The sequence below is a fragment of the Onychostruthus taczanowskii genome, unplaced genomic scaffold (genome assembly GCF_017590055.1).
Source record: "Onychostruthus taczanowskii isolate IOZ18803 unplaced genomic scaffold, ASM1759005v1 scaffold19, whole genome shotgun sequence".
Taxonomy (NCBI): domain Eukaryota; kingdom Metazoa; phylum Chordata; class Aves; order Passeriformes; family Passeridae; genus Onychostruthus; species Onychostruthus taczanowskii.
Genome location: NW_024499128.1, coordinates 13,242,467 through 13,265,749, shown reverse-complemented (window position 1 = coordinate 13,265,749; position 23,283 = coordinate 13,242,467). Strand labels below are relative to the sequence as shown.

Sequence of the window (23,283 nt, the reverse complement as noted above, 5' to 3'; positions counted from 1 at the left end):
CTATCGCCAGCATTTCCATGGACACACAGCTATGGGAACACTGCGGTTATGATCACACGAACGATGGAGACCTCGGGAAGCCGCTGTCCCGGGGGGTTGGAGCCCGCTCAGTCCGCAGGGCACCAGGGCCAGGGTCCCGGCGCGGCCCTGTCCCCTCCCCGCCGGGGGTCCCGCTCCCACCGCAGGCGCGGCGGCCTGGCCCGGCCAGTGGCATTTCAGGAGTGAAAAACCAGCCCCACGGGCAGGGGCCCGGGGAGCCTGCGGGTTTGTCCTTAAAAACGGGGTTTCACAGGTTACACCGTCACGAGGGTGATGCCATGCAGCCTGCCCACGGCCCAGCCCGCCTCAGACCGGCGTGGTTCGTCTGTTGGCCGGGTTGTTGTGCAAAGACTCCTTGAACTCTTTGGGGATGGAGTTATGGACCTGTAAAAAACCGTGGTCCCGCTCCGAGTTGAGCAGCGTCCCCATGGTAACCTTGGAGGGATCCCTGGAGAGGGTGAACATGGAGATGTCGGTGGAGGGGATGGTGCTGAACCCTTTGCTGATGGGCGACATGTCCCGGGAGCGGGGCTCGGTGGAGCGGGAGCTGGACCGCCGGCGGAAGCGGTACCTGTAGGGGGGCAGGCGGGTGAAGGCCGACCTCTTCAGCAGCTCCGAGTGGGACCTGGCGCGGATCTGGCGGTGCTTCTCGATGTACATGTGCACGGCGATCACCCCCACCATCTCGGCGATGATGAAGGACAGCGCCCCGAAGTAGAAGGACCAGCCATAGGAGTAGCTCTTCTTGGAGTCGCTCTGCCCCGGGTCCCCCGCGTTGGCCGAGATGTAGACTATGATCCCGATGATGTTGCTGAGACCTGCGGGGGGACAGGCGGGGCAGGCGCTCACCTGAGTGCCAGCAGTGGATGGGGGAGCATGTCCCCATGGGGCACCAACCCTCTGCCAGCACACTCGGACCAAATCCCCTTGCAGAACTGATCTCCCAGGACACTTTTGCATTCCCTTACACACTTATCCCTTACACATTCCCAGGAAGGAGGAATAACCACTGTTTTCTCTAGAAAAGGGACATTTTGGGAGCTGGTTGTGCTTTGCCTTGCTGAACAGCGAATGCAGGAACCTGCCCAGTGTCATGCAGCAGCAGAGCCAGCCTGAGGGGTGCAGGGGGGTCCTCCCAGCATGAAGCCAGCTCGCCATGGCCCTAGGAGCACAGGGAAGCTGGAATGGCTCCATCTCCTTCCATTTCTGGTGGAGTCCTGAGGCTCTGTTTGGGGCAGGGGCAGCCTGTGCCCCACCAGCAGCAGCAGGGCTGTGCTGCAGGCTGGGGAGAGGCTGGTGCATTCCCAGATTTACTTAATGAATCGATTATGTTCTCTCTGCTGTTTTCTCGTCTGCATCAGCAGCTCCTGCCAGCCAGGGAGGAAGAGTCATTTGTCTTTTTGTGGGGAGAAGAAAAACACAAAATAGAGCGGTTCCTTGAGACAAAGACATTGTCACGCGATAATCAGGGGAAGCGTTGGGGAGCAGCACAGAGGAATGAGTAATCCAGCAGGAACAGCCTCCCCAGAGAGTGATCTCCATGTGGCAGCCCCTCTGCCTGGTCCTGCTGCTGCTGGCCCAGTGCCCACCGACTGTCCAGGATGGAGGGCAGAGCCCCCAGTCCCTGTCCCAGGGTCTGGTAACCCCCAGGGGGATGGCTGCGCTTGGGGAGCCCCTCCTGGGCTGTGCCCCCAAGTGGGCTCTGCTCGAGGCAGGGCAGGGGGGCACTCGAAGCCATCTCTGGCACAGGGACCATGGCCAGAGAGCCCTGACAGTTTTTCCCTTCTGTGGGGATGTTCCCACAGGGCTGGAACAGCTCTCACACCTCAGAACCTCTCAGTGCTGACAGCCTGGGAGGACCCACACCCCGCCCCTGCTCCCCCGTGTCCCCCAGGCCGGAGGAGCCCCTGGCAGCTCCCACCTGCAGAGACGAAGAAGATGCCGGCGCTGAGGATGACGTTGTGTTTGCTCTTGTAGAACTCGCTGGCGGCCACGCACAGCCCCCCGAAGAACAGCAGCCCCACGCTGAGGATGGGGAAGATGCTGGATGCTCTCACTGCACCTGTGGGACAGGAGAGGGGCAGCATCAGCCCCAGCACCCCCTGCACCTGGAAGGATCCGTGCAGGGCACCCCTTGTGCTGCCAGGATGGATGGGGAGACCCAGCACCGGTCCTCACCAGGCATCCTCTGCTTGTCATGGAGCTCTGCAATCGTTTGGGGTGGAAAGGACCTTAAATCCCATCCAGTGCCACCTCCTGCCATGGGCAGGGACACCTTCCACCATCCAAGCCCCATCCAGCCTGGCCTGGGCACTGTCAGGGATACAGGGGCAGCCACAGCTGCTCTGGGCACCTGTGCCAGGGCTCCCCACCCTCCCAGGGAAGGATTCCTTCTGCATATCTCACCCAAATTTCCCCTCTTTCAGCAGAAACATGGGCAGTCCCAAGGCTGGGTGAGGGTGGCCCTGCAGCCAAGGGACACTGTCCCCTCAGTGTGGGCATGTGCCAGGCACCGTGACAGAGGCTGGACACAGGTGACACCCCTGACATGCAGAGCCACACGTGTGTGCCAGGCTGCTGAGGGCTCACCCAAGCTCTGCATTTCCAAACAAGAGGCAGCAGGGGCATGCAGCAGGCTGGGCACTCCCTGAGCTGCTGGGGCTGGAAGGAATCCTGGGAAAGGGCCCTGTGCCCATGGCCTGGTGCTCAGCCCAGCCCCCCGACTGACCCAGCTGCTGCTCAATCCAGTTCTTGCTCTGGACTCTCAGATTTCCACAGCTCTGCTCACCCAGTGGAGGGGAGAGCGAATTTAATGAAATGGCTTTGCAGTTTTAGTAGATTAGTGCTGAAGTTCTCCCACTCCCTCTCACATTTAAAGTAAAAAGTCTATTTTAAAGCCCCCAGGAGTGGAATTTTAATGGAGCTTCTCTGTATTTCTCTGCTTTAATAACGGCCCTATTGGAGGGATGAGAGCCCAAGCCAAGGCACAGTGTATTTTTGGTGCAGCAGGTAGTGATCTGCTGCATTCATTACTCTCTACTGTCATTTTGGAAGCTGGTCCATGTAGGAAAGTGGATTGGGCTGGGCTTTAAGGTCCCTTCTAACCTGGGCCATTCTGGGGTGCTGTGGGAAGGTCTGTGGTTCTGCCCCGGAGCTTGGCTGGCCCCTGGGACAGGAGGACCCACTTTTCCCAGGAAATCTGCCAGCTCAGTTCCCTCTGTGTCCCTGTGCTCGGCTGCCCGTGCAGAGCACCTGGCACCTGCTGCTCGTGCTCTCCTGGCAAGCCCAGCCTGGCTGGAGGCTCGGGGAGCAGGGAGGGGAGCAGGGACACCAGCAGGGATGTGGAGACATGTCCCTGTGTGCTGCACCTGGGGCCTGTGGGGTCCTGGTCCCCCGTGGGGGCACCAAGAGGTTCAGGCTGTGCAGCAGCTGCTGGGACTGGCCGTGGGGACAGTGCCATGAGCACGTGGCACTGCAGCATGGCACGGCCAGGCTCGGGTAGCCCAGAGGGCCCAGATGCTGCCCAGGGGGGCTGTGACCCCTCAGCCTCCTGCTGGGTGACACCAGGGCACAGGGAGGGGTGCCCTGCGGTGCGAGGGGCCCAGGGGGTGTGCCACAGGAGCAGACTCACGGAGCAGGTACTCGGCCGTGTCTTGCTCGTAGTCTGCATCCTCAGGGAAGTGGTCGATTTTCTTGCACACTCCTCGGAAGGTTCCTGGGGAGACACAAGCCAGGAAATGCTCAGATCCTGCTGGCCAGGATGTGCAGCAGCCCAGGGGCCTTCGTGCTCTAAAGGGGGACACTGAGGCACAGAGTGGGACTGCTCTGGAGCAGCAAGGGGCACGGAGGGTGGCAGGAACTGCAGCATCTCCCCAGAAGGGCAGCCCCTCAGCATCCTGGCTCTAGAGCACGTGCTCAGGCCATGCTGGCTCTGTCCCCTCTGCCATGGCAGCAGGAGGACACGTCACCAGGGACCAGGGCTCCAGACAGCACAAGGCAGCCCTCGGGGTGTCCTGCACGCTCCCAGGCTGCGCTCGGGGGAGCTGAGCAGCACGACAGGCATCAGTCAGAGCCTGAAGATGAAGCTCTGGAGGAGGCAGGCTGTCATCCAGAGGGAGACACAGCATCCGAGGGAGAATCGCCTGCTGCCGTTGCTTTGGGAACTGTGGGAGAAGGGGATGCACTGGGCACGGTGAGGACAGCAGCTCCACAGCACAGCCTCCTCCTCCCCCCAGCTCTGGGCTTCCACCCACCTTGTCCCTGTGCCCAGAGCCAGCAGGCTCTGCCCCACGCTCCCCAGAGCTGCTCCCCACGGGTCCCTCTGCTCTGCAGCCATCAGGCACTGCTGGAGTGGGGCTGCAGCCACGGCTGAGCGGGCACGGGCAGAGAACACGGCCGGCTGCCCGGGGCAGGGGGCAGCCCCGGCTCCGCGGCATCTACTCACACTCTGACATTTATTTTGTCTCCTTTACTCCCTCTGTTCACCAGCTGATGCCCGTCGTCATGGCAATGCCGAGCCACCTGACACACAACTTCAGGCTCCAAGCACACACCACAACAAGGCTGCAAGCCCAAAAATCCCCTCTGACCTCCGAGGTTCTCCCCAGGAGGGAACGCTGCCCCTGGGAGCTGCGGCTGGAAAAGACCCCAGGATGGGAGAGGCAGCTGCTCAGGGTCCTGGCTGGGACACAGCCCCCCCAGCAGAGGGGCCAGGTGTCACATCCTCAGCCCCCAGGTCCCCGACCCCCGATGCAGCTCCGTGTGCTCCTCTCCCGGCGCTACAGCCGGGCCTGGCTAAGGGACACCGGGACGTGTCCCAGGGGCCGTGCCCTGGCCCTGCTACCGCCTCTGGGCACTCGCAGTCCCTGCCAACGCCTCCCCAGCCCCAGGTGTGCCCCGAGAGCTGGCACAGCCCATCAGGGCTGGTGCCCTGCGGCAGGCTGGGCTGGGGGCTCCTCCCCGGCCCGAGAACGCCAGGCTGCTGCTCCCAGCACATCCCAGCCTCTCCCGTGCCCTTTCCAGCCCTGCCCGTGCCTGAGCCTGGCTGCGTGCTGCGAGCCTGAGGCACAGCCCGGGTTCCGCTCCTCTGCGGCCGCTGCTGCGCCCGTGCCCGCTCGGCTGTCTCGGGGTGGATCTCAGGAATTTCCCTTCCCTATTAGTATGAGTCCCAATTAGCCAGCTTGGCTCATGGCCACCGCTCCCGGCCGGAGCCCAGCCCGGCAGCAGCGCCAGGGCAGGGGCTGTGCCGGGGGTCCCGAGAGCCGGCCCGGAGCCCCCCGGCAGCGGGCAGCAGCAGGAACCAGGCCTGCCTGTCCCCCCCTTCAGCAGGAGGGGGAGCAGCCCCGGCCCTGCCACCAGTCGGTGCCATCGGGCCGGTGCCACCTCCCTGGTCACTGTCTGGTCACTGCCGCACACCCGGCAGGAGCGGAGCGGCGCCAGCCCCGTTCTGCCCCATCCTCACCCAGCCGCAGCTCAAACTCTCCGTGTGCCGGCCTCACGTCAATCCAGGGAATCCCCTCCAGCTGTAAAACCTTCCAGGGCTTTTTGTGTCTGCCAGCACCGGGACCGCCTGCAGGCTGTCCCCGCCCGGCGGCCCAGGCCCCGCAGCGAGCCTGCCCGGGGCGGCTGGCACGGCGTTTCACCGGGCACCGAGGGACTCGTACTCCCCACTCAGGGCAGCTTCGTGCCGGCACCCCTGCCCTGCCCTGCCCTCCCTCCCCTCCCGCAGGGCCGCTCGCACCCCGCGCGATCCTGCGATCCGCTCAGCGCCCCCAGCCCCGCAGCCCCCAGCCGCACGCTGGGTGCTGGGACCCCAGCCCCGGGCAGGGCTTGGGCTCCCCCAGCCCCGGGCAGAGTCCGTGCTCCCCCAGCCCCCGGGCAGGGTCTGTGCTCCCCCAGCCCCAGCAGGGTCCGGGCTTTCCCAGCCCCGGGCAGGATCCGTGCCCCCCCTGCTCCCCGGTACCGCCGGGCTCCCCCTGCCCCGAGCACCCGCACCGCCTTTATCGGCACATGCAGAGGCAATTAATTGATTTGATCTCAGGTTGTTTTCCTGTCAGAGCCCCTTTCCCCAGGGAGGCCTGGGGGACGGGGAGGGGCCTGTGAGGGAAATAGGTTTGCAGTGGTGGAAATACAGCCAAGAATATCGATCCCAGCCCGATGAGCCAGGAGACTGAAGAGCTCCAGTTATGGTGTTAAAATCTCATTACTTTTCATCTGGTGGAACGGTTTTCCAGGGACCATTCTGGGTGCTACTGGTGTGTGCAAAGGAAGACTCGGGCTGAGGAGGATGAGCTGAGACCACTGTCAAATGAGAACAAAATTCCTTGCTCCCCCTGGTAGTGGCTCAGCCAGGAGTCAAGGTCACATTCCAGCCCTCAGCTCTCTGCTCCTCCTGATAAATCCGAGTGAGTTATCTCCCGAGTTGTGGTTTCCAGTAATGGCCTTCCTAAAGACAGTGTTACACTGAATCCATCTGGGGGAACTGGCGGGTCATTATGGTCTAAGTTCTCTGGAGCTGGAAAATTAATATTTTGGAGAGCCAGAGGTCGGAGCTGAGCTGGGGAGTGCTGGGGTAGGAAGGAGCCTGCTGCACAGTCCCAGAGATGCTCAGGCTCTGCACTCCCTGAGTAACAAGAGCAAGATACCTAAATATCTCCGAGGAATTAAAACTTCAGGGCTCATCTTTTTTTACCTCCCACCCACCTCCCAGATGCTTGGAGAGATGGAGAGAAATTCATCCCTATTCCTTCCCCAGCTCCAGGCTCTGCAAGGCATCCTGGGGCTCTTTTCACAAGGTCCCTGGTGTGAGACTGCAGAGCTCCGGGGTTTGGGTCTGTGCTAGCCACGGCCAGCACCCGGTGGCCACTGCACAGGGCTCAGTGGGTGACACCACGCAGCTCCTGTGGCCCTGGGGAAGGCTGTGGGGGGTCTCAGCCACCCCCCAGCGCACTGTTTGCCTCCTGCATCACCAGCTTTTCAACACAGCCCGAGTTCAAAGGCACACAGCAGCTCAGAGGAGCGGAGAAGGCTGGTGGGGGGGCTGCAGCCCCTGATGCGCAGCACCGAGCACCCCCCTGGAGCTGCTGCTGCAGCTGGGTTCAGGGGCTCTTCTCCCCCAGGCCAGGGAAGCCTCGGGGAGCCAGGGGACCAGTCCTGGCCATCCCACCAGCTCTGTGACCCCTCAGACCGTTACTGCTGGCCCCGAGCCCAGGAGAGCGAGTGAAGGCAGAGCCCAGAGCCCCCAGCCCCGCCGGCCCTGGGCCCTCAGCACCTGGCAGTGGGAGGAATCCTCCTCCTCCTCGGCAGGACTGAGCTGTCCCGCAGCACATCCCGTCGCCCCGGCAGCCCCACACCAGCTCCCCCGGCTCGGGAGGGATCTGGCTCCGTCTGCATTTCACACCCTCTCCCCCTCTCTGCGGTGGTGGCTTGTGCCTGAGCAGAGGCACCTACACAGATACGCCTGTTCCGAAGGACATTTTTTCCTGTTTTTATATATTAAAAAAAAAACCCCCACCAGTGGAAAAAACCCAAGTGAGACGGAAGGAATGCAGGAGCGGGGAGGCAGCAGAGGTGGCTGGGCTGTGGCTGTGAGCAGAGCCCGGTGTGAGCACACACCTGAGCACACACCTGGCAGGGACAGAGCCGGAGCACGCCCGGGGCTGGCGCTGTGGGGAGCAGGAGGTGCCCGGGATGGGCATCCCCAGGGGGACACGGCGAGCACAGCTTGGCACCACACCACGGGTGGGCTGGGAGCTCCTGGCAGCGCCAGCCCGCGAGGTGCCAGCGATCGGCGCGTGGCACAGGGACTTCACTCCCTCAGCGGTGTTAAATGGAAAAAAGGGGGGGGAAAAAAAAAAATCTACATTTTGACAGTGACTCATCATCTCCCATTCTGGAATCTGTGGGGTTGGTGCCACCTACACAAGGCAGTTCAGAAAAGCAAAACAATTCTGAATAATAGAGGGGGGGAAAAAAAAGTTTGCAGCTGATGGGTAATTTCCAGCCCTTTGCTCTGAGGGTTTTCTCATTTTTTCTCATTAGAAAAGTAATCAGGTAACACTCTGGAGCTGCTTCCAGGGGCTCCCCCCACGCTCTCCTGAGCTTCCTTCCTCCCTGCATCCTCCCAACCTTCCTCCCTCTGCCCTTCCACATGGCAGGAAAACACCAGGCTCTGGGAAGATGCTGGGAAGGGGCAGGGAGGATCAGGGGCCGAGGTGAGTGCAGGGGGGGGTTCTGGGTGGCCCCTTCTCTGCTGTGCCCCCCGTGGCCCTGGGCAGCAGCTGCCAGCGCCGGGAGCACTCGGATCACGCTGGGGAGGAGAGCACTCAGCAGCATGTCTAAGGAAATCATTTTGTGTTTTATCTTTAACAGTGGATAAACATTGATTTTTATTTTAAAAGGTAATTGACATTCCTATGAGAGCGCAATGAGAGCTGGAGCAGCCGGAATTGGCGTAAATAAGCCATGTGCTAGAAATTAATGAGCTTCACTGATTGAGTTTATCTGTTTAAATTAATACAATTCTGGCAATTATATGAAAAAATAATGATCTTTGGTTTGTTTGCCTGCTTGGAGGCATTGATGGTAAGAGATGGGGCAGGGCAGGAGGCCTGGCCCAGCTGAGCCCAGAGCTCCTGCTCTCCCTGTTTAATGAACATTTTAGATGTACTTGGGTTAAGTGATGAGCCTCTGGGAAGGGTTTGCCTTCCAGCCTGAAGGTAACAGGGGCAGCAGCTCAGCTCTGGGAGATTCCTGGATCCCACATCCTTGTGTAGCAGGGTGTGGGAAGGGGGTCTGTCCTGCGGGGTGGGAGCTCTGTGCCCCTTTGGCAAAGGGGGCTTGGGCTCATCCCCCTCCTCCCCTTTCCACCGCTCCAAGGGCTGGCCAGAGCTGGAAGAAACTCCCAGCACAACCCTGGCATGAGTGCCTGGTCTTTAGGGTCTCTTCCAACTGAAACCATTCTACGATTCCATGATCCCACGATCCAGCTGGATAATTACAACACATCCAGACACACTCATTGATAGGAGTGAGTTGGACCCACAAGTTTCATGTCCAGAACACTGGGGACAAAATCTGCCCAGCTGGGACTGAGGGGAAAACCAAGAGTCAAGAGTGTAAATCCTGGGATCCTCTGGTGGATGCAGGCAAAGGGAAGCTGTGGTGTGGGTGCTCGGGGGTCTGCTCCCACCCCGAGCTCAGCAGGGCTGGATCATCCCCAGGCTGCTTGAGCACCTATTTATACCGAGGAGGAGAGAAGCTGCACTGTGATGGGGAGCTGGAGGTTTCACTTCACCGGTATTAAAATGTCCTCTGAATTTCTAAAAACCTATAAATGACAATTTCATAGCTGTGAAGCGTGGCATCCAGCACAGGGGAGTGCTATTTTCGACTCCGTGTTGACAGCTGAAGGGGAATGGATCACAGAATTAAAAACTAGTTGCTGCCCAAGTCCAAGCAATCATGGCTTGATGATGCTTCTTATGGGCACACAGAGGCAAGTCAGAGGCACCAGCACAGACTCCTGGTGCTTTGAGAGGTCAATTCACAGAGCAGAAAACAATTATAAGCCAAATCACTTAGGAGAATGGATTTAAGCATAAAAGCACAACTGTGCACAGAGAATGATTTAAGAGTGTTTTGCCCGAAAACTCATCCCCATGACGGGAGTTTGCATTGGTTTAGAAACTGCCTGGCTAATAAGCAAACAGCTATAAAAATAAAAGCAGGCCCAACAAAGAGAAGAAAGGAGATATTCATAACTCTGAATATAAATCAGCAACTTGGAATTGTAGAGCGCCGATAGAGGCTGGAAGAAGCAGCGGAAAAGCATCAAAACGTCCTTCCCCGGTGCTCGGGGACGAGCAGCAGCACGGAGAGGAGCAGTGCCACCGCCCGCCGCCAAACATCGCGGCAGCGCCAGCCACGGGCACAGGAATGTTCAACCGTGATCGCAGCCGCGGCATTTCTCACTCTGCACACTCATCCGGGGCCGGGGGGGCCGGCTGGGCAACCCCGGCCTGGGCAGGGCTGGGAAAGGGAAGGGGAAGGGAGAGGGGAAGGGAAATGGAAAGGGAAAGGGAGAGGGGAAGGGAAAGGGGAAGGGAGAGGGAGAGGTTCAGCCAGGGAGTGGCTGGGGTCGGTTCAGAGGGCAGATTCAGCCTGACAAAGACTGCCTTAAGCACTGCAGCTAACGGGGCTTGGGGTGAATACTCCTCTGTGTGGTTTATTGCACAAATATTGAGGTGCTGCTCTGCCCACCCTGCAGCCCCACAGCTGCTCCAGGGGCTGGAGCTGGCAGCTGGTGGCACAAGCAGGGACTCGGCACGAGGGGACAGGCCACTGGCACGGAGTGACAGTCTGGTCACTCTCCTTTGGTGCAGCCAACAGCAGGCTGGGCAGTGACAGTGACTGGCACAGGGCCCGGCAGGTGACACAGTCACACACATCCCGGTGTGCTGGTGTACAGCAGCCTGGAAAAACACATTATTCATGGAATCATCACAGGATTCCAGAGTGGCCTGGGCTAGAAGGGACCTCAAAGCCCATCCAGTGCCACCCTTGTCATGGCAGGGGCACCTCCCACTGTCCCAGGCTGCTCCAAGCCCATCCAGCCTGGCCTTGGGCACTGCCAGGGATGCAGGGGAAGCCACAGCTGTGCCAGGGCCTGCCTACCCTTAATATTCCCTGTTTCGAGGTGAATCAGCTGCTTAAATTTACGATCAACATGTTGATCCGTGTTCGAAGGAGGATGTTACTGACTCCATCCCATGGAGAGAGGGCTCAGGGCAGAGGCTGAGGAGGTGCCAGGGGAGCCTGGTGGGCAGCGAGCCCCTCCATGCCCTCAGCACAGCCTGACCTCAGCCCAGCGCTGCAAAAAGCAAATCATTCTGCCAAGGAGCCCCACAGTGCAGAATATCCAGGCTAAAAATATGTAAATGGCCATGAAAAGCACTGTCAGAGCTGCAGCGAGAGGAGCCAGTCGCCAAAAGGCAATTTGGAATTTCTGAGCTTGCTGCACGAGGCATTAAAAAGGTCAGTGTTTCTGAAATAAGGATCTTTACAAATAAACACATTTGCCGAGGCCTGGGTGAGTCACGCCAGAGCGGAGTGCGGAGCATTTCCACCCTAATGCTCCTGACAGGCCGGGAGCAGGGAGATCTTTTCATGTTTACAGTTCATCAATAGTTATTACAGCTGCACAGTCAATCTTTAAAGCACATTTAGCCTGGGAGGAGGCTCGGCAGGTTGTTTTCCCCTGAAAAAGTGATATTAAATTTATTACGTTCTTCCTCTTTTATAGCATGGATTTGAAGGCAAGTATTTGAAGTTCAAATACACGACTGCCACTCCAGCACCTGCCTTTTTTAAAATATACCTGTGCTTCTGTCACATCTTCCTGGTATAAATATTTGAAGTTTTCAGCTGAAGTGGTAAAAGGGCCTCGATCCATCACAGCCTATTTATCCCAGGAATGCAGCGGGCATTGTGCCGCCGGTGCAGGCAGCCCGGAGCCGCAGCCCCCCGCCCTCCCGGCGCTCCCCTGGCGGGGCTGGGGTCGCTCCGGCCGCTCGGAGCAGCCAGCCCGGCCGGATTTAGCTGCTGCCTGCCGGAGGCAGCGCCGCCTCCTCACCATCTGCGGGAGGGAAGCGGCCCCGGGGAGCGGCTCCAACGCCCCAGATGGGCAGAGCGGTGCTCAGGAGTAGCACCATAGTTTCACTCTTGGCTTTTTTTGGAGAACAAGAAGGAGCTCTCCTGCAGACGGAGCATCAGGAGAGAACTTTGCTGGTGAACCAGTGAGCGACGCCAGCCTCGTCTTCCCCATCCATGAAAGAAAAGCTGCCCTTTTGGGGTGCCCAGAGACCCAGAGCCACTCCCAGGGGGTCCCACGCTCCCCCTGCCCTGTTTGGGAACACCCTGGCACTACTGCACTGGCAGCAGGCTCCGTGCCTGGGCAGCGACAGGGCAGGGTGCATCTCATCCCTCACACAGCACTTTGGGATTCACAGCACCAAAAGCCCCAGCACACAGCAGCAGCTGCTCCAGGCCCCTGAAACACTGCCCTGCCTCAGGCAGCCCCTGGACCCCTCTGTCCGAGGCTGTGATGTCCCTGCCCAGGGAGCAGGACCCTGCTCCTGGCCCCAGAGCTGCTCCATGGGGTCAGAGCTGGGCCAGCTGCTTCGTGGTCCCTGAGCCACTCACACCATCACCTTGGCCATTAAACAGCCTCACCTTCCCCAGCTACCCAAACCTGGCTCAAAGCACAAAATCCTTTGCTAGAAAACATCTGAGCTTTTAAATAACCCCGATTCCTCCTGGCCCTGCCATTGCAAACTCCAAACCAGCCCAGCTCCCCGTGGCTCTGCCCTTCAGGAGCCAAGGAGAGGAAGAGGAGAAAGGCATGAAAGCCCCCGGGACGGGTGGCAGCAGAGAGCTTCAGCACTCACCCAAGGCTTTCCATCCTCCTCTTCTGCACTGAACCACGGAGAGCCCATCCTGCTGCTGCTGCAGGCAGGTGCTGCTCTGCCATCGCTCCCAGGGACAGAGGAGTTCCACCTGGGGCTGCCCCTGCAGCTTTACTGCCCTATTTTCAGCTCTGGCTCATGCCCAGGGTCCGTGGCGTTGCCCCCAGCCCGCAGCACACACCCCTGCAGGGAGGGCTGTGCCTGCAGCAGCCTTTGACGGCTCGGTCCCAGCTGCAGCCCAGCAGCTCCACCTGCTCATCGCCGAGGGCTCCCAGCTGCTCTCTGCGGGTGCTCCAGCAGCTGGGGCTGCCCCTGCATCCCTGGCAGTGCCCAAGGCCAGGCTGGACACTGGGGCTCGAGCAGCCTGGGCCGGTGGAAGGTGTCCCTGCCATGGCAGGGGTGGCGCTGGATGATGTGAAGGTCCCTTCCAACCCAACCCATTCCACAGTTCCATGATTCTGCTCCCCCCAGTTTACAGACGGGTAGGGCAGCGCTGCAGAGATGCAGATCACGAGCATCTGCTCGCTTTGGGTGCTCAGCTGGAGCCGGGGATTTCACAGCCCTGGAAAGGCTGTGCGAGGGAGGTGACGCTGCTGTCACAGCCCGGCCCGCGCCGCCAGCGGGGCTGAGCCCCCCCGAGCCGTGCTGCTGCTGACGGGACGTTCTGCTTCTCCTGCTTTGCGGGAGACTTCCCCGCATCCCGAGCGGGAGATCTGCTCAGACTGACGTCGCAGTGATTTCTAAAGAGTGCCTGAGCCCGTGTGCCCTGAGCAGCCCTGCCCAAGGCCCAGAGCTGTCCCTGAGCCCCTCAGCGAGCGACACGGGCGGTGTCACACACCGCAGCCGTGCGGGCTGCCCATGGACCCGGGCAGCTCCCGCAGGCTGCAGCGGGCACAGGGCACTGCAGTGCCCGGGTGCGCCAGGGCCGGGCCGTGCGCGGTGCCGGCAGGCGGGGCTGGGGGCTGGGGGCTCGGCGGGGGCTGGCGGCGCAGGCACACGGCCCCGGCGGCGGGCGTGCACCGGAGCTCAGCCGGCAGCACCGGGGACGGGCTGAGCTCCCGGGAGCTGCTGCAGGCTAAAGGGGGCGGCAGCAGCGGGAGCCGGGGCAGCCTGGGGCAATAGACAGGGTGTCTTTAATGCCACCAGACGCAGTTTTGTTCCAAGGCGCACACCAGCTCCCCCAGCCCCCCTGCCCCCCAGGACCCTCTCTCTCCCGCTGATGGGGGCAGAAGCGGCCGCGGCTCCCGCAGCTCCCGGCTGAGGTCTCACACCCCGCTGCAGCTCCCCTGCTTCCTATGCAAGGCGCGATCGCTCTGATCCTGCAGCCTCTCGCGCTGGAGAGAAGGACTGATGCACAGCGAACACGTTCATCCTCGGCTGGAGTGCTGAGGAGCGACAGGAGATTCTCCCAGCACGGGGAGAGGAGCCCGGGGCCACCAGAGCCCCCGGAGCAGCGGGCGGGCAGGGCCATCCGCCCATGCCCACCTGGAGCGGCCCCGGAGGCACGGCTGCTGCGGCTGAGCCAGGCTGCCCGGGCTAATGCAGGGCTTGGCACGGCTGCCGAGCATCCCGGCAGGAGCGACTGTCCCTGCTGGCCGGGACACAGCCGGGAGTCACAGTGTGCCGCGGCAGGTGACAGTGACCTTTCCCGGGCAGGGAAGGCGCAGCCGCTGGCGATGCTCGGAGATGGCGCTGTGATGCGCTCGGGGACGCTGAGGTGTCACACACAGCTGCGAGGTGTTTAACACCGAGCTGGGCATCACCGGCCTGGCCTGCAGGGTTCCTGCTCCATGTTAGGAGGGAGCCCAGGCTCTCCAGGGGGATGGAGGTGCCGTCCCTGGGACCAGGCAAGTTCAGGACACGAGCTGCTTGATGGCAATGCCAGCAGCACAAGCCAAGGCTGGTTTTAGTAAGTTAAATCAGGCACACCTCAAAAGAGCCGTTGCTTGTTGGTAGTCTGTCTGGGGTGCTCTCCCCAACCCTTGTGATTCCAGGCACAAACTGAGATTAAAGGTAGAATTAGGGGACAATTACCAAAACACCAGTGAAATTGGAAATGTGACCATTTGAGAGGCATGAACACAAATGTCACCCTCAAACACCACCTTTGTCACTGCTCACCACAGTCCCACAGGATGTATGACCAGTGCCAACATCCCCACGAGCGCCCAGCGTCCCCCAGAAAGGCTGGGAGGTCACTTGTCCCCCCTTGTCCCTGTCCCCCCCGGGGGCTCCTGTCCACCTCAATTCTCCTCCTTCAGTACAAACCACTTGGCAGACAGCAAACACACAGAGCCCTGGGGTGACAGGGTGGCACCAGGGACTGACTGCTCCCAGTCCTGCTCACTGCCCTTCCTGCCACGCTGGCATTCCCACAGGAATTAAACAGCACCATTCCCAGGGGCCTGGCACAGGACCAGCTCAGCCTCCCTCTGCTGCCCATCAGCACGGGATTTGCCTTTACATCGTGGCGTCAGGAGATAAGAAACAGGCAATATCTGAGAAAATCATCACACCCTATCGCCGGCTCAGCAGGCACCATCCCTCCTCCTGCCTCGGCTGTGAAAAGCCCTGATGTGCTCGGCACTCAGCAGGGAGTGAGGGATTCCTGCAGTGCTCGGGGGCTGAGCGAAGCCCAGGGGTCCTGGCACATCCAAAAGGGACCAGGAGCCTACAGCCAGAGCACACCCCCCTTGTCCTCTGTGCCACATGCCACAGGACCTTAGAACCCCCGAACTGTTTGGGAGGGACCAAGAGGCACAGGAGAGCTCCGAGCCCGTACCCCGGCCTGGACTCCCCATCCTGAAGCCCCTTCCATCCCTGCTGCAGGCAGAGGGCTGGGCACTGGCAGCGCTGTGGCACGGGAACACTCCGCAGCAGCCCCGGTGGGTCCCGAGCCGGGCCAGGCGGAGTTCCCGGGGCTGTGGAACGGGTCCGGGTGCGGGATGCAGCCCCTGCCCTCCCGCCGCAGGGCTGGCAGCACGCACACCCGAGGGACAGCCACCCGCTGTCACCCCGCCGCTGTCATTCCTTATCTCCGCGGTGTCCTCTTAATCAGAGCCCTTATCTGGAGCTGCTGCGCTCGCAGCCCGCGTGGGACTGCGCAGAGCAGGCGGCTCCCGGCTGCTCACCCCGAGGAAAGCTCCCCAAAAGCTCCGGAGCAGAGCCCATCGGCACAGCAAAGCCAGCCGGGAGCCCTCAGGAGAGGCGTGAAACCCCCACCTCTCCACCCCGAGCACTGACCCAGAATGCATCCACCAGCTCCAGGGGATCTCCTTCCGAGGGTCACTCACTCCAAAGGCTGACGAGGGCGGGGGGTCTTGGAGGTGTTGGAGGTGTTGGAGCCCAGCCGCAGAGCTGGGCAGCCCTTCTGGAAAGGCAGCGGGCAGGACCCCTCCCCACGTCCTCCCCATCTCCCTGGGGGCACTCTGCAGGCGCTCAGGACGCGGGTGCTGCCTTTCCCCTTGAGCTGCCCCAGCGCAGCAGCCGCCGGCGCTGCTCTTGGTGGCACTGGATGCCGGGCAGCTCCCTCCTGCCAGCGGCACCTGGCAGCAGGTGAGGCAGGGAGAGCCCCCTGCCAAGCGGGACCCCTCGGGCAGCAAGCCAGCAACCCCCCACGCCTACGGATTAGGCATTATATAAATATGCATTTATATAAATTTAAGGCCGGTTTTGATTTTCCCGAAAAAGGAGGTTACTGCCTATTCGTGAAGCGCACACGGTGTTCATTAAAAACCCATGGTGGAACCCATGTGAGCAGGAACCACGGAGAGGCGAGGAGCACTGAGCGAGATTAATGCTCACCTCAGCAGACAGCAGAGCGTGACAGGTCTCCACACCTGGCCTGTCCCCTGAGCAGTGCCCGGGGGCTGTGCCAGGGGGCACGGGGTGGCATCACCGGGAGGCGGGCGCTGCTGAGCGCACCCGGCTTCACCTTACAAAAGGCAAAACTCCTGCTGAGGGGAGGGATTCACCAAAGGCCACGCCGCTCTTGGCAGCGGAGCCGGGCATCGCTCCCTGGCCAAACGTCATCGCTGGCACCTCCTGGCCGGTGCCCACCTCGCTGGGAGCCCGAGGATCCGGCATCCATCCGTGGGGCAGCCTCCCCACACCACAGCTGCCCGCAGCCCCAGCGCCGGGAGCCTCCGGCAGCCATCCCTAATTATTTACAGCCGGCGTGGAGCCAGTGACCTTGCATGGGAAAAAAACCACTTGAGCCTCATTCAAATTCAGCCTTCCACCTCTATTACACGGGAACAGCTCCGGAGATGACAGGCTCTGCACCACGCCTATGCAGCAGTAAAATGCCTGTTTCTGAGCTGTTCACAGCATTTTACTCATCACGTGCTGCTCGCAGGCAGTGAGGGAACCGGCTCTTTAACCCGCCCCACAAGTCAGGATTTTTGCCCGGAAAACACCGCAGCATCCCAGGAGGGGGAATTTTGCACCCTCGGCTCGGAGCAGAGCTGGTGGCAGCGAGCTGAGGCACAGCTCCTCCCCGGACATCTCCAGCCAGCCCTGGAGCTGCAGGCACGGGTGCCAGCTGGCAGGGCCACGAGCCCCTCTGCGCCCACAAGGATTCTTATGACTCGTGGCATTTGGCCATGTGCCACAAGAAGATGGGTCTGGAGCAGCCTGAGGGTCCAGCCAGCCTCATTTCCATCTCCATTAGAGGACAGTAATTCACTTTTATCCGGTACATCCTCCACCAAGGCGCGGCTCAGGGATTCCCTGAATCCCAGGCTGTGCCTGGGTGCTGTGGGTGACCCCTCACAGGGCACGGGTTTGGTGCTGTGTGACAGCAGTGCCAGGGCTGGGCTGTCCCTGCTCCAGCCTGTCCTGATGGAAAGTCTCACTGGGTTAAGCTGCAGCGTGGTAATCCCATCAGGCAGTCCCAAACAGGTAACTGTTCCTCTCCACCTTCATCCCTCACCTCTCCTCAGGTGCCTCCATCACATCCTGTATTTCCACCACACAGGAAAACTCAACACCTCCCAGCCCTCAGCAAACAAAGAGCAAACACCCCTTCCCACCACCCCCAAACCTGCCTGGCTGAGCGAGCAGCCCTGTCCCCTCCATCCCCTCCAGCCCAGGCTGACAGTCCCCATCTGTGCTCCCCTGCCCCACAGCTGCCACCCCCGGGCAGAGCCATGGCTGGGGGCACTGTGGGGAGCCATGCCAGGGGTGCTGGGCCGCTGGGCAGGGTGGTCAGCATGGTCAGGGTGGTCAGAATGGTCAGCATGGTCAGGGTGGTCAGAATGGTCAGCGTGGTCAGTGTGGTCAGTGTGGTGGGCAGGGTCAGCATGGTGAGCAGGGTCAGACTGGTCAGCGTGGTCAGTGTGGTCAGCATGGTCATCATGGTCAGTGTGGTGAGCAGGGTCAGCGTGGTCAGCGTGGTCATTGAGGTCAGTGTGTTCAGAATGGTCAGCATGGTCAGCGTGGTCAGTGTGGTCAGCATGGTCAGCGTGGCCTGGCAGCCCCACCACACCATCACCATCAGCAGCACTGGCACCGAGCTGGACCGGGCACCACTGAGCAGTGGCACGTTGGGCTGGTGATGAGAATCTATCACAGCCACTGACCAGACAGAGGAACAGGACGAGCAGCTCCTTAAATACCTGCCCGTAATGAGTGGCGAGAAAAAGTGCTCCATCATGGGTGATTGCAATCTCAGGGACATTTCCTTGGCGCTTTTAAAAATTAAAGATAATAACTTTCTAACAGAAACAATCTTGCTGTCACCTTGGGGAAATTCTCTGCTTGGCCTCACTCAGAGGGCTGAGAGGAGCTGGAGGCGGGGGAAGAGCTGGTGCCTGGCCAGGGCAGCCTCTTCCAGCCCGATTTAATGCCTTCACTGTGACCCAGCTCAGCTCAGCAGAGCCAAAACCAGCCAGGACAAAACCCACAGGGAAAATGGAAACTCAGGACAAGGGCAGGTGCTTTCCTGCACCTCACAGCCCTGCCGGGCCCACTGGAAAGGGGGAATGGGAAATTGAATTAAATTAAAAATCAGGGACTTGGATATGAGAAGTAGCAGGCCACACACAACGGGCTGATGGGAGGAGCTGATGGGATCAGTGAAAATAAATCTGCAGCTGAAAGGTCAAGGCAAAACAAGGAGGAGTTCTGTCATTGTGTTGGAAGCAGCTCTCCTGACGCGTAAACCACGACTGGATCATGGCAGTGTAACTGTCAGTCATGGAGCAGAAGTGACACATGCTTATTTATTCATCAGATACTTCTGCTCTGTACTTGGAGACAAACAGGCTCCCGGGTTCTGGCAGGAGCTGGGGGATGCTAAACAGCGACTGCAAAGTGTAAACATGGATTGGGGAGGACCAGAGAGCTTCCTCCCAGGAGCATTCAGAGAACGGGCTGAGAAGGCTTCTGAAGAGCTAAAATGGATTTTAATAAACCTTGGCATTCTGTGGGATTTCTAGAAGAAGGGAGAAGCTGGTTTAATGCCAGGAGTGATGCGATGGGCAGTGGCAGCTGTGTCCCCAGCACTGCCCGTGCCTTAGCAGAGGTGGGAACGGGGGAGGAGGCAAATGTCAAACAGCCTCGTGGAAAACAGATTTATCAAACTTCATGAATTTTTCCTGATATAGTTAGAAATTCAGTTGATAAAGGAAGTCAGCAACATAATACATTTAGGAGTTCCACAGGGTATTTGATTTAGCTCTCCTGAAGAAGTTAAAGACCTGTATTATGCAGAATCAACAGCGCTTTATTAGCAGGGCTGGGAGCTCCCAGGGACAGTCCCTCCATCCAAGGGATGCTCCTGCTCAGGATTGCCTGTTACAAGGACAGAGCTGAGCTACATCTTCATTGAGAGTATTGAATAAAACATGAAATAATTGGGAGTAAACCAGGGAAATGGCAGAGAAAAGAGTGATGGGAATATTGAGGAATGAGGGAGGTGGGCCAGCAGACTTGGGCAGCTCGGGCTCGTTCAGCCATGGCCCAAGGACTGCGAGGGAGGAACCAGGAGAGCGAGCTCCAGCTGGGGGCTGGGGGATGCTGCCCAGTCCCACCGGATGGGCTGGGGGTCCCACCCCTCTGGGGACTCCCCGTGAGGGGCTCGGTGACCCCAGTGTGCAGCCAGACTCGCAGCAGGCAGCACAAGGACAGACAGCCCCCGTGGCCACGGCAGACCCGGGTACCTGGCATTGTTTCTTGTGTTCAGGGGGAGCTGGAGGAGCTCACGGGCTCTCCAGTGGAACCCCCGGCCCAGGGACACGGCTGCTCACCCTGGGTGAGCCTGCAGGAGTGACACCCACCCTCTGCTGAGCTGCAGGAGCTGCAGAAAGGACTGGGCAGGGTCCCGGGGGCTGCGGGGTCAGCTGGTGGCTCCTGCAGTGCTGTGTGTAAATCCAGACAGGATCATCCCAAAGGACCAGCCCTGAGAGCTCCCCAGGCTCTGCAGGGAGGAACTGCCACTGGCAAAGGCTGGAGCTGCTCTGGGGGACACTGGAGGGGCCAGGATGGGCCCGAGGGGGAGAGCTCTGGGACATGAGATGTCTGTGTCCCCTGCAAAACACCCACATCCCACCCCAGAGGAGTGCAGGATGCTGAGCATCCTCTGTGAGGGAGGCAGGCAGAGCAACGCTTGGCCTCCTCCAGAAATGACAGAGCACTTTATTCTGATGAGGGAAATGAAGGAGGAAAGGAAAAGTACCACATCGCCTTAAAATATGGTATTTTGAGCAGCCTTGGCCAAATCCTCCTGCTCCTTCTGCCTGTTTCAGATCCGCATGATGCCATGGAGCCAGTCCCAATCTACACCACGCAGCAGGGAGGACACGGAGCCTCCCTGCATTTAATGATGCTGCATTTAATGATGCCGAATTTAATTAAGTTTGATGAAAACCAAAGTTCTCTTACTTTCTTGAAAGCACCACTAGCCTGAGCAGCTATTTCTCAACTTCAGCTCCCTGCCCAAAGCGCCGCGTGCTTCCCTCCCTTCCTACTGACACAGCAGGCACACAGGACAACAAGTGACACCGGGACAGCCACGGGGGACACACGCGGGCCAGCGCCGCTCACACCTGAGCCGGACACACGGGGGACACCTGCCGAGCGTTCACACCTTGCAAAAGCAACAACCAGCATCCAAAGGCCGCGATTCCGGGCAGGCTACCGCGGCCCAGCCGGCTGGGAACACCTGCCCGGGCTCCAGCTACTGAGTCAACGCTAATTTGTGTTTCCCAGCGTGGGTGGCTCTCCATGGGTCTGCGGCGGCTCCATTCAGCATTTATCGCTCTCGCCGAAGGGCTTGTGACGCTCACGTGGCGCTGGCTCCCACGCAGGCGCTGCTGTGCCGGGGATGCTCGGGGGATGCTCGGGGCCGCTCCCGTCGGGCTGAGCCCCGGCCGGGCCCCGGCGCGATTCCTGCCCCGGCACACGCGTCCAGCCCCCGCCGGCGGAGGGAAGTTCAGGGCCGAGGCGGCTCCCGAGGGGCGGGGAGCTCCGCTCGGCGCTGAAAGCATTTGTGCACCGCGGGAGCGGCGGCAGACCGCGCCGGGTCCGGGCGCGGGGATGGAGCCACTGTCCCTGCCCAGCCCCACAGCGAGCAGGGCAGCAGGGAACAAGGCCCAAGGGTCGCGATGCTGCCCCTGCCGCACGTAAGGGGTCCGGGCTGTGCCCCCAGCGCTGCCCGGGCTGCGGGGCTGCTCGGCCCCCGCCCCAGCACGCTCCTTCCCCCGCACGGCTCCTGAGCCCTGCGCGGCTCCCTGGGGAAGCTTTCCCTCGCCAGCACCGCACGGGTTAACAGCCTGCGAGGCGCCTTCCCCTGCAGAATTCGGCAAGGTGATAAGCAGCCCCAGCACGTCCCCCCAGCACCATCACAGCCCCACATGCTCCCCCGGGCACGGGCTGGGACCGTCCCTGTCCCCGCAGCCCCGCTGCCACCCGCAGCGCGCAGGGACGGCGGAGCCGGGCCCCGCACGAGGCCCGGGGGTGCCGCGGGTACGGGCCGAGCCCCGCACTGCTCCGCTCCGCTCCGCTCCACTCCACTCCACTCCACTCCCACTCCATTCCCACTCCCACTCCACTCCCGCAGCTCCCAGAGCACCAGCGTGGGGCAGGATGTGGAACAGGGAGTGCTGAGCCCGTGCCCCGCTGCTCCCAGCCCCGTGCCCAGGCTCAGGCTGGAGGGCTGGGATCCAGCTCTGCCCTGGCACTGCCAAGCCCTTTCCCCAGTGAGCTGTGCCCAGGGCAGCGGGGCCTCTCTGGCTCCTTCCAAAGCAGTGATTGATCACAGCGAGGGAAACATGAAACATTGGCTGGGAAAAAAAAAAAATACAGGTAGCAAACCAAAGAATTTTGGATATTACTCATGCCTCCACTGATCCCATCTTTCACATCCCTGGCTCCTGACTCCTTGGCTCCCTGAGCCCAAGAGGGGAGACAGATTATCTCAAATTATTTATTATGGAATTAAAGCATGATCCAAACCCTCCTTGAATCAATAAGAAAGCTCTGACTGACTTCACCGGGCTTAGGACCGAGCAGCAGAACAGACAGGGTATTTCTGCATCCGTGACTCACCGAGAACTTTCCAACGTGGAGGAGCAGCTCAGCGCCTGCCCCCGCCGCCGGAGGGTCGCCCCGGGGCTGGGGCGGTCTGACACGGCCAGGGCCCCTCCGGGCAGTGGGGCAGGTTCCCCTGGGCACAGGGACACCCTCTGCTGCCACTCACTGTCAGAGGTAGGGCCCAGGGTGATGCCACCGGCCATTCATTGCTGCGCAGGTACCGGCACCTGGCTCTGCTAAAGCTCATCTTTACCCACAGCCTGTGGCTGCTCGGAAACACCCCGACCAGCAGCTCTGGGGCGAAACTGCCCCAAATCGTGGCCTGTGCTGCAGGAGGGCGGCAGCCGCTGGGGCCTCGCCAGGCAGGCGCTGCTGCGGGAGGGAAGCAGCGGGGCGAAGCGGCGAGGCCGGGCAGGCAGGAGGGGCAGCCGTGGTGGGGCAGCCCCGCTGTGGCACTGCCCAGCCCTGGGGCAGCAGCAGCCACCCTGCCCCGCGGTGCTGCTGGCAGGGAAGGGGCTGGCGCTGGAGCTGGGCTCGGTGATGGAAGCGCCGGGTGCGGTGCGCTCCCCCCGGTGACAGTGACGCGGGGCCGGCGGAGCCTCGGAGAGGGACAGCGGCCGCGGGCCTCTCACTCCCGCATTCCTGGCCAGGAGAGGGACCTGTGGCCCCTCAGCCCGGAGCTCGCCGGGAGGGCACAGCGCGTCCGCCGGTGCCCAGCGCGGGGGGAGCCGCAGAGCCGCTGCCCCCGGCCCCCCTGAGGTTCCACCTGGTGCCACCGCGAGTGCCCGGGGAGGGGTGCGGAAGGCGGCGGCGGGGAGCGGCGGGACCGCCGGGCCGGGGATGCTCGCACGGCCGGGGGATGCGCCGCTCGCCGGGGGCCCGGATCTGGGGTGGGGGGTCCCGCGATGCAACCCTTCCCCCGAAGTTTTGGGGCCGCGGGGGTCGGTACCTTCCAGGCAGCACGTCCTCCAGAGCCCCGAGTGGGTCATCACCTCCTCGTTCTTGCGGCTCGTGTCGTTGTCGCTCATGGACTTAGTCCTGCACACGCCGCGCGAGTAGAGCCAGTAGTCGGTGCCCACTGCGATGGTCATCAGGCTGAAGGCTGCGAAGGCTCCCACCGTGGTGACGAGCATCTGGACGCCTCTGTCACACATCCTCATGCTGCTTCATCCTCCGGCGGCGGCTCGCAGGGGAAGGGCCGGCGCCGCCGCCCGCCGCCCGCCGCCTCATGCCCCCGCGGGCGGCG

At 61.2% G+C, this 23,283-nt stretch overlaps 1 protein-coding gene across 1 annotated transcript; it reads right to left on the bottom strand.

The window, feature by feature from the left end:
* Positions 1-23,220, bottom strand: CACNG3 (calcium voltage-gated channel auxiliary subunit gamma 3). The gene is made up of 4 exons (XM_041401816.1): positions 22,987-23,220; positions 3,671-3,754; positions 1,961-2,101; positions 1-857 (listed from the first exon to the last, which is right to left on the bottom strand). The coding sequence occupies exons 1-4, from the start codon at positions 23,195-23,197 to the stop codon at positions 346-348; spliced, it is 948 nt and encodes a 315-aa protein (XP_041257750.1). The 5' UTR covers positions 23,198-23,220; the 3' UTR covers positions 1-345.
* Positions 23,221-23,283: the final 63 nt, after the last annotated feature.